Raw genomic sequence first — 9,859 nt, 5'->3', positions numbered from 1 at the left:
TGACCTCTCCTAGCAAACTTCGAAGGGCATCTGTTGACCAGCCCTGGTACTGTTTGTTTTGCGAGGAAGCGGTGTCTATAAAAAGGCTTATTACACAATGTAAGTGATTTTCTTTTTGCTAAGCAAATATTTGCAATATATTTTGGGAGATCAAGCATTCAAAGTGGAAAAGCATCCCTACCAGGGACGTGGGAAGCATGTAGAGGACACCTTTAATTGGGACAACTTTGGGTGGTTTTAGCATCTCAGATCTACAAGGAAGACAACACAAGCTCTTACCCCTATTTACATTGAGCTCTAAGGCTTTAGACATCTCACCAAATCTTCCCAAACTATCTTTACTTCAACAGCTCCAGTAGTTATTCTTGCAAAAGCCAAGGTACTGTGCAACAGAGACAAAACCTATGATTTAAGCAAACGAGCAAGGTCCTAATATGGAGCTTTCCTAGAGGGTAATTTATTTTACAAATGCCTGAAGTAACTAACAATGCCCAGTTACAGAGAACACATCACTAGCTGGATGACTGCTCGCAGCTGGTATTGTAATTTCTGGATCATTTCTTTTGTCTTGAATGAAAGTTGCAAAGACAGTATGCAGCTTAAACTAGTTGGCTTAGGAGTAGCAGATCAACGCAGTCAACATCTAACTTGCACAGGTTAATTTCTCCCTGTGTTGTGGTACTGACAGGAGGCCCAATTTATATGCATGTAGTTTATAAACAGTGAGAATACTGGAAATGAGGTCATATTTTATATAAACATTTATTTCAATAGTTTAAAGAACAAGCCATTCAAAACATCTGGAAATCACAGGAACATGAGTCATATATAATAACAATATCTTAAATATGCATTAGTAATACAAAGTCATCTTTCACTCTGATAAAAGTTACAACTTCATTTTGCTAAAAAATATTTAAGCCATGAAATATATTTAGGTAATACATATATACAGCATCTAATTTTCTTTCTTCTTTCCTGCAGAGTCTGAGACTCTAGAGGTTTGTGTGACAGAAACAATGGGTTACACCTTGAAGGCTGGATTGGTTTGGATTGTATATGCAGAACTAGGCAAATTATTTTCATGCATCATGGCTATATGTGCATGTAAGTGACAGATCAGGGTTTTTAAGACCATATACACATATATTCCCACAGCTGCTCACCTAGTCACAACGACTGATGTAGTTATAAATCATTAGGTCTGGACTTACTTCTAGAATGCCACTATCTATATTCTAACAAAACTAAGCCCTACCTCCATTGTAACCCTCTACCCATCAGTGTGCTGTTATGCTTCCAGTGATGATTTGTAAGATGTGTTTGCCCTGTCTCGGTATGTGTAGATTGATAAATAATTGTAGTTTTGATCAGTTACAACTGTTTTATCCTCATCTCTAAGGCAAGTGTTTCCCTTTCTATTTCATAGGGAAGGTCAGCATTAACTTGCACTTCAAAGTATTGTTTGATTTCTTCTACCTCCTTTTCCCAGAACTCTTTGGAGATATCAAACAGTTCAGTCAAGTTGACATCTTCTAAACCCTTCAAGTTCAAAGCAGCATCAGCAGGGATGTAACCTATGGCAGTTGGCTTGGCAGAGGCTTTCCCTTCAATTCTGTTGAACATCCACTCTAGCACGCGGGAGTTCTCTCCGTAGCCAGGCCACAGGAATTTCCCTTGGCTGTCTTTCCGGAACCAGTTAACATGAAAGATCCTTGGTAGTTTTGCAGCAGGACGGTGTGCCATGCTGAGCCAGTGGGCCAAGTATTTGCCAAAGTTGTAGCCAAAGAAAGGTCTCATGGCAAATGGATCGTGCATAATGATTTTGCCTGTTCAAAACACAAATGGAGAATGTAAGGTAATAAATAGCACATTTATTCTAAAGCACAAAGATTCAGATCCTCCCAGGATTTAGTACCTATAGTTCCTTAACCACCCTTCTGTATCTGAACCAAAGAGCTTTAAGAAACAATACAAGCATTATCCTTGATGTACCAAAAAAGCACACATTAAATTAATTTTTGTAATCAATGTAAATAAAATCTCTTAAATCTCAGGTCAAGCAGCTTAAACGCAGATCCTCAAGAGCTGGCTTTCATCATTCATGTATTTATGTTGAACTCTAGCAGAAGAGAAAATTTAAGTTTATTTATCCCAGACTGTAACAAGAACTCCATATCAAGGCTTTTGTCAACCCCATGCCTGCACCATGTTCTGTATGCTTGCCACCTAGGGGATTATTTTGCTTAATTTGACTTTTACAGAGAATTTGGTTTTTAATTCCAGTACAAATATTTTCTATTGTGAAAATGCAGAGGCTGCAAAATTAGCTGCCAAGACTGAAACGCAAAAGAGCAGGGGAGGAGGACAGAGCAGGCAGTCCAGAGAGGATTGCTTTTAATACAGGTAGGCAGATTAAATTTTGATTTACCTTTGTGCTCAGCAGCTGCTGTTGCTTCAGATCTCATAGCTGCTCCTATAAATACTCCATGCTGCCAGTTAAAGGCCTCGTATACAAGAGGCACACCTGTAAAGAGCAAAATCACTTCAGTAATTAGAGGTCCAGAAACATTTTTATAGCAGGTTTTGCTACCTGAGGTACTGCCGAATGCATGTTACTGTATAATATATTCTAATTTTTCCCATTTTTTTAATCCGTTCATTTCGTGCTCTCTTATAGCAAAGAAGTTTATATGAATGTTTTCAAAACTGGCTGCTGATTACTGAACACACCGATGTTTAGTTGCTCAGTGGGAGATATCTGGGACCTCAGAATCCCCAGCAGATTTTACTGGAAATAAAGCCTGGTCCTGTGGTCATGATATTGGACTCAGATCTAGAGTTACTTCCATTTCTTTTCCAACTTTGGGTGACCTTCAATCAATTTATTTTACTTCCTTTTCTGTAAACTGTCTACAACTGGTTCATTTCTCTAACCATTTCCTATCTGAACTGGCTAAACTGCAAGCAAATTGAGACAAGTATAGCAATTTGCTGTGTGTCTATATATTACCCAGGTTAGTGGGTCCTGATCTCTCTCCAGCCCTTTATTATTACTACCTGTTTTGTGTTAACATCTAACAATTCAGACACTGAAATATCAGTGGCTGTAAGCGTGTGTGTCAAAGGCTAACATGAAGAAGTTAGACTAACATGGTTACTTCCTTACTTTTGCAGCTGTGAAAGCAAAACCTGTGTCTATGCCCAGTTGTGTTTCAAGCCTTCTGTGGTCAGCACTTCAGCCTTGATATGTGGCTGCTGCATTTCTTACCAGCAGGTCTGCGGCCTCCAAATATTATCCCTTCAACGGGCACGCCTTCGGGTGATTCCCATGCAGGGTCTATGATGGGGCACTGGCTTGCTGGAGTACAGAATCGTGAGTTGGGATGAGCACAGGGTTCCCCTGGACGGAATACAATGAAAAAGTCAGAATGGCAGAATTAACTTGAATTCAGCAGAGAAAGTCGAGAGAGACTGTGGAATGGGCCAGGTTACCATTATCTGGGGTCCAGTCCTTGTTCTTCCATGAAGTCAGTGTTACTCCTGGTGGTAATGGCTCGTCAATGCCTTCCCAATAGACACCCCCATCACTGGTTTCTGCTACATTGGTGAAGATGGTGTTCTTGAATATGGTTTTAATAGCATTTGGGTTTGTTTTGACTGAGGTTCCAGGGGCGACACCAAAAAATCCATTTTCTGGATTGATTGCCCTTAAGTTGCCTGGAAGTTAAATGACAAAGTGCAAGTCAATCAAACTGTTGTAATTCTATCCAGAATTTTGTAGCACGTCTTGCTGCGCCTAAAAGCAACCCACACCAGACTGTAAAACAATCCAATTTCAGTTCCATACCTTGTTCATCAAATTTCATCCAGGCAATATCATCACCCACACACTCGATTTTCCATCCTGGCAGGCTTGGGTTCATCATGGCCAAGTTAGTTTTTCCACATGCACTAGGGAATGCTGCAGCAAAATACTTCTTTTTACCTTCTGGATTGGTAATGCCCAGGATCTATTGAAAAATTAATGCAACTGTTAAACACAGTCTTTTTTTCTTGCACTTTTCACTTTGAAGATTGTCTCCCAGCAAGTGGTAATGATAAAATATTTAATTATGCAAATTTGTTCCTACAGAAGCAGCACCACATAATACAGTTGACAAATAACTCAAACTCTACTTATTAATCAAAAAATCTGCTTTTCTTGCCCTTAGAATATCTGTAAGGAGTTCTTATATTTTTAAAAAATGTCAGGTATGTATATAATTCAAACATTTATTTCTGTTTTGCTGATTAAAGCTACACAGACTGTATAAACATGTGTTTCTCAACTGAGGCAGAAGAAAACCAAGAAATATTCTTTTGACTGCACGACTTGCGTGAAGTGAAAGCACTCTGTGTATGCATACTTCTGCACTGCTCAGAGTCCATAGGTATTTTTTCTGAGAATCTTCTCTTATGCACTTTGGAATTCTTTTTTTCAGCGGTATTTTATGGTAGTAGAATGTTTAAATGACAGCAGAAAGTAAAGGCAGCAAGGGTACAAAGTGGAACTTGTTTAGAAAATGCAATTGCAGATTTTTGAGTGCATAGACTTTTTTTATAATATGAAAGACAATTTTCAAAACTTGCTATTAGACTTGTAGGGGCAATGTGGATGCTCAGTGATGATGTTCAGGCTCTGCTGAAGTAAATGGGTCTACCTACAAACAGCCACTGTCAGACGTTCCAAATCTTTCTTGGTTTCTGATTTTACAGGTACTATTTTAAAATGTTTGGTACTTAACCCTGCAAGCAGTTTCCTATTTCTCATAAGCCTGCCATGTGATAAATTCATACCTAATGTTAGAGTACTATACATATGAGACCAATTTCATTGATAGCAAGATGTGATGTATTTATGTTGAACTAATTTAGGGTTTAATGGCTGTTCAAACACACATGATTTAATAGCTCTTACCAGCATGTGCTCAGCTAGCCAGCCCTCCTCTTTGGCGATTCTGCTGGCAATTCTGAGAGCAAAGCATTTTTTCCCCAGTAAGGAGTTTCCTCCGTAACCACTGCCAAATGAAATGATCTCTCTGCGATCCGGGAGATGGGCAATCAGCGTTAGCTCTGGGTTGCACGGCCAGTTGTTGATTAACGGTTCTGCAGAACAGAATGTTGTACTCATGAATGCAGCAATTTCCATGCTGGATCATGGTTGTTTCACCAGCACTGAGCCTCTGACAGGAACCCGTACCAGATGCATTAAAGGAAACCCCCTGCTAAGTACTAGGGATAATAACCTCCTTTCCATGAAACTCTCATTTAGTTTTAATTGAGTTCTGGACCTAGTGCTGTTGCACAAACCACTCTGGTCTTCTATGGTGAGTGTCTCCCATGTGCTGAGAACACACAGTCAGCTCTAAAACATGCTCCTGGGAATTTCCAGGGGTGAGAAGTTTTAATGGCTTTTACCTTTTAGCGGTAGAGGACATCCAACCGAGTGAAGGCATTTTACGAACTCCCCATTGCTCAGGGCTTTCAAAGCAGCTGTTCCCATCCGTGTCATGATCCTCATGCTGGCCACTACATATGGTGAATCTGTCAGCTCAATCCCAATCTTGGACAAAGGAGACCCAATAGGCCCCATGCTGAAGGGGATGACATACATTGTGCGTCCTGAAAAACAGGGAGTAGCAAGATATGGCAAAGAGCAAAACAAGGAGCTTTTGAAATAGTCTTTATTAACATGGAGGTTGTTTCCTTTAAAAGCTGTTTGTCTTGTGGGTGTTTCTGATGATGTTTAAAGAGCTGTAGCAAGAACCACCAGTAGTAAAGGTGGGTGGAGGCAGAGTTCTTTGTTGGTGTTAATCGTTGAACTTAAAATTACTGCTGGGGATGGGGTCTTCAATTCTCACCTCACTTCCTATCTGCTGCTTAGTTTCTGTGTGACTTCCTGAAAAAAAATCACACAAATTTTCCTATTTCGCTTTGCCCCTCTTTATGAAGAGAATAATGCTGGAAAGAGTCTGAGGACTATCCTTGCACAGGCATTTGGCTCCATGGTAAAGATCCAGATGAAACCAACAAAGTGACTAATATCAGGGCTATAAACCTAAACCTCCATCCAGAATATTTGTTTTAAGATTACAGTAACTAGTAGTAGTAGTGTCCTTGTAATCCTAGAACTTCAGTGTCAACCGTCCCTTTCTGGCCTACCTTGCATACAGCCTGGGAACCTGGTATTGAAGGCTTTCTCAAAATCTTCTTCAGACATCCAGCGACCCAGCTGGCTAGTTCCAGTTTTAGGGGTCGGGGTGGTATCTCTCTGTTCTTGAGTGATGATGACTGTTCTGCTCTCAATTCTTGCCACATCTCTTGGATCAGTGAGAGCCAACCAGCTGCATTTCACAAAAAATCAGGAAATTAGACTTTAATTATCAATATAGCACCTTTTACCCTTCTCTGTGACTGATTTAGAACAAAACGGTACAATGTTTTGTAAGGCCAAAACTACAGTGACAGAGCTGATATAACAGACAATCTCAAAAATCAGTCAGATATAAGCTTTCATACAAATTGATTCAAGACTTTCCAGTAAAAGTAACCAATTACGTGGCCTAGGAAATTGTGGTTACATATTAAGACTCCTTTACCTCTTATCTTAGTCTTATTCTGTGTTGCTAACTTCCAGGGAAGAGTTAATCTCATTTAATTCTCATCAGTGTGAAGCCGTTTTGCATGGGGACCACAAAATGATGCCTCAAGCAAAGTGGGTGCTAAGCAAGTACTTTAAGTGTTGGTATAAGTGCCTGTGGGATCAGAATCCAGCTTAGCAGATTGGCATAGGCCTTTAAGTTAGAGGCATCACAAAAGAAACACCGAGTATTAGCATGATCACAAAAAGTGAAGGAGTTTATTAAAAGAGATACTTTTTCCTCTCTAAAGAATTTTTGCCATCTATTTACAATAGAGAGGATTGTTTTACATTTTCACCTCTGTGCATAGAAATTTTCCATGAGTATAAAAATGTTCTAGTTGGGCTGTCATAACCATCATCACTACAGCTAAGCATATAATTAACAATGAATAATTTATCTGGTGAATCTTGCCCTTTTCTCTCCCAAATAGTCTACAAACAGATTGCCAAATTCCTGCACTTAGTTACTCAAAAGTCTTTGCAGATTTCTCCCATGAAGATCACTTGGTCGGCACGCAATTCCTGAGTATGTACTTGTTGTTAATATTCTTCCTTCATGTTGGGTTAGTTGGGAGAGATGATGAAATATTTGAAAAAAGTATTTGCTGAATACATTACAGTCAAAGCTCATCAGCACAGTATGAATAATGCCTGTACTGAATAATATTTGAACACCCACAGAGCTATTTGAATGCCACAAAAAAGTATTTGATGAATAAACTAATTGACTAAAATAGTAGAATTCTTCAAAAGCTGTATTTTCTAAATAATATTTAGCCATTACTAATGATTAGTTACATAAGTGTCATGACATTATTTCAGTTCCCTGATGTAACTAATCAATAGAGACAATATACAGTTGATAGTCCCATTGAATAATATGCTTTACTTCAAGTTTTAGAGGAAAAAGTTTGCTTTTCCTGAGTCTTTCACCTGTGTAAGCTACAGTGCCAAAATGTTCATGGAAAGCAAATATTGAAGGGCTATAAGCAGTTTTAAAAGTAAACAGGACAGAATGTGCGTATTGCAATTCTGAGATGATATTTGACTTCCTTCAGGCTACTCACCAGTTCTCATACTTGCTCAGCTTCTTGATCATGCCTTGTTCTACCATGATGTCCAGAATTTTTTTGTTTTCTTCTTCTGAGCCATCGCAGATATGAATGCTCTCAGGCTGGCACAGCTTGGCATTACTTTCAATGAAATCCCTTGCTTCTGGAGGCAGGCTCTGCAAATCCCCCTGGACAACCTTGGGCATGACGTTTACCTCTGCTTTCAACTGTGGGGGCATTATTGAACCTGTAGTGGATCTTGTTGATGGCTTTGAAATACTGACCACAATCTAAAATCAAATATATTGGGTATGTTATCATACTATGACATTCTAACCAATATCAATAAGCTTTTCTAACAACATATAACACACAAGCAGATTTTGTAATAGACTTGATCATGTAATTCTGCTTTAAGATCAATATGGAGAACTTGGATCACTGGTAATTTTAAGCTGGAAAAAAATAGAGGCCATTCTACTTACTGTCTTTATAAGATTGAGTTGGATGTCAGAGAATTCTGCCGTCCCTTTCAGTTGGTCCTGTTTCACTTGCTTTGGAGTATTCTTGAGATCACTGTTTTCCAAGGAAGCATCCTTCTTCCTTAAATACTCTTTGTGGTAGTGTCCATCCCACCAGGTGAGGTGAGGGAGGCTTGTCCTTTACGTCACAACCAGCAGTGTCTTGGGACAGTGCCACTGACATTGTCATCATGCAGAGTTGTCAACAAAGCAGCCCTGACGAGGTAATCATTTAACAGGTTTGATTAATGAATGCTGAAAGTGGTGATTCTTAGCCGCTGGGTTTGCTGTTTTGAAGCAGTTACAAAATTTAGCAGTTGAACCAAACTTTGATCCAATTTGGCTTTGAAACCAAAAGCGTTGTAACTTCTTGGTGTGTAGGAAAGAATATCTTTGTGCTTTTGAGTACAAAGAGTATCTGGAATCGGGAACACGGGTCATCCAGGCAAAGCACAGTTGGCACATTTGGTAGGCAGATGCTCGCTAGTTGGCTGTGAAGTGGAGGCTCGTCCAAGGTGTGTTTACTCACCTTGGGAACACTGCCTGATCCGGGGATAAAGTTCAACAGTGAGAACACACCTGAATAACCGCCATACACGCCTGCCTGGAGGCCTTATTTTTGTCCATGCAATTCTGAAAAAAACAAGCCATGTAAATCTAAATGGGTTTTCTCCAGTGCAGGAGGGGGTTTTTGCTTATGGCTTGCTTTAGGCTTTTGCAAACTGAACAATTATTTTCTATTGCTACAAGCTCAGAAGACGCAGATCAGCAACTGCCTCGGTAATTAACCCCCTCCTTCAAATGTTATGTTTTATTTTACTGGGAGTCCTATGTGGGTCATAAAATATTAACCCATCTTTAAATTAGTACTCAAAGAAAAGGCACAAAACTGCTCAGGAATGTGGCTGCACGCTTTGTTATATGCGTGAAGTGCACTGTATGCGTATGTACATATCTGTATCTGTTGTGGCAGCACAGGACACCAACAGCCACTACTACTCTTATAATACTGAGGGTGAGAGTGTGACCTCAGACATTTTGAGGTCTTCCCTCTAACTGTTCCTGCCTGCCTGTCTGTCTTTCAACTCTTTACCTTCTTCTACTCCATTTTAGACCATCATGCCCGTAAAGAAAGGCTGATCTTCATGTCCATTTGTCCATGCAGTCTGGATGTGTGATGACTGAAGTGTTTCGGACAAATAAAACTGTAGAAATAACCCTGCTGCCATTTCATCTCACTCTGCTTACATCCAGTCCCAGAAAAGCATCGGGGGCCTAGATGAGGCAATGCTTTCACGCCAACCTGTCATTTTTTATATTGGTGGGGCTTCCACAATTCACCATATTGCCAAGGGTAGTTTGCAGAATTGGAAATCTGGGAATCCCAGCTAAGTTTCAGGGAGTTCTTTAAAGCAATAAAATCAATGTGAGTATCCTATACAGCGCATGTTCATAATCTGCCACCCATTCAGGTTCGTGCAGGCAATGAGATGTTTCCAGCAAGGCTTTTGCCGAGACACCCAGCAGTGGTTTGCAAGCCCTGAAAAGCTAGGTCTGGCAGAGCAGCTAGGTCTCTGCAGAATGCAGCTTGCCTTCCTGCC

The 9,859-nt window shown here is 40.0% G+C and overlaps 1 protein-coding gene across 1 annotated transcript; it reads right to left on the bottom strand.

Moving 5' to 3' along the window:
- Nucleotides 1-1,374: 1,374 nt before the first annotated feature.
- On the bottom strand, nt 1,375-7,976 carry PCK1 (phosphoenolpyruvate carboxykinase 1). Its single transcript, XM_009954876.2, has 9 exons — nt 7,753-7,976; nt 6,205-6,386; nt 5,461-5,664; nt 4,961-5,148; nt 3,851-4,013; nt 3,496-3,720; nt 3,272-3,403; nt 2,432-2,527; nt 1,375-1,829 (listed from the first exon to the last, which is right to left on the bottom strand). Exons 1-9 carry the CDS (start codon nt 7,974-7,976, stop codon nt 1,375-1,377), a joined length of 1,869 nt encoding a protein of 622 aa, XP_009953178.1.
- Between the last annotated feature and the right edge of the window lie 1,883 nt (nt 7,977-9,859).

Source organism: Leptosomus discolor, chromosome 17 (genome assembly GCF_034619465.1).
Source record: "Leptosomus discolor isolate bLepDis1 chromosome 17, bLepDis1.hap2, whole genome shotgun sequence".
NCBI lineage: Eukaryota > Metazoa > Chordata > Aves > Leptosomiformes > Leptosomidae > Leptosomus > Leptosomus discolor.
Note: the sequence above shows the minus strand (reverse complement) of the source record. Positions and strands in the feature narration are given on the sequence as shown.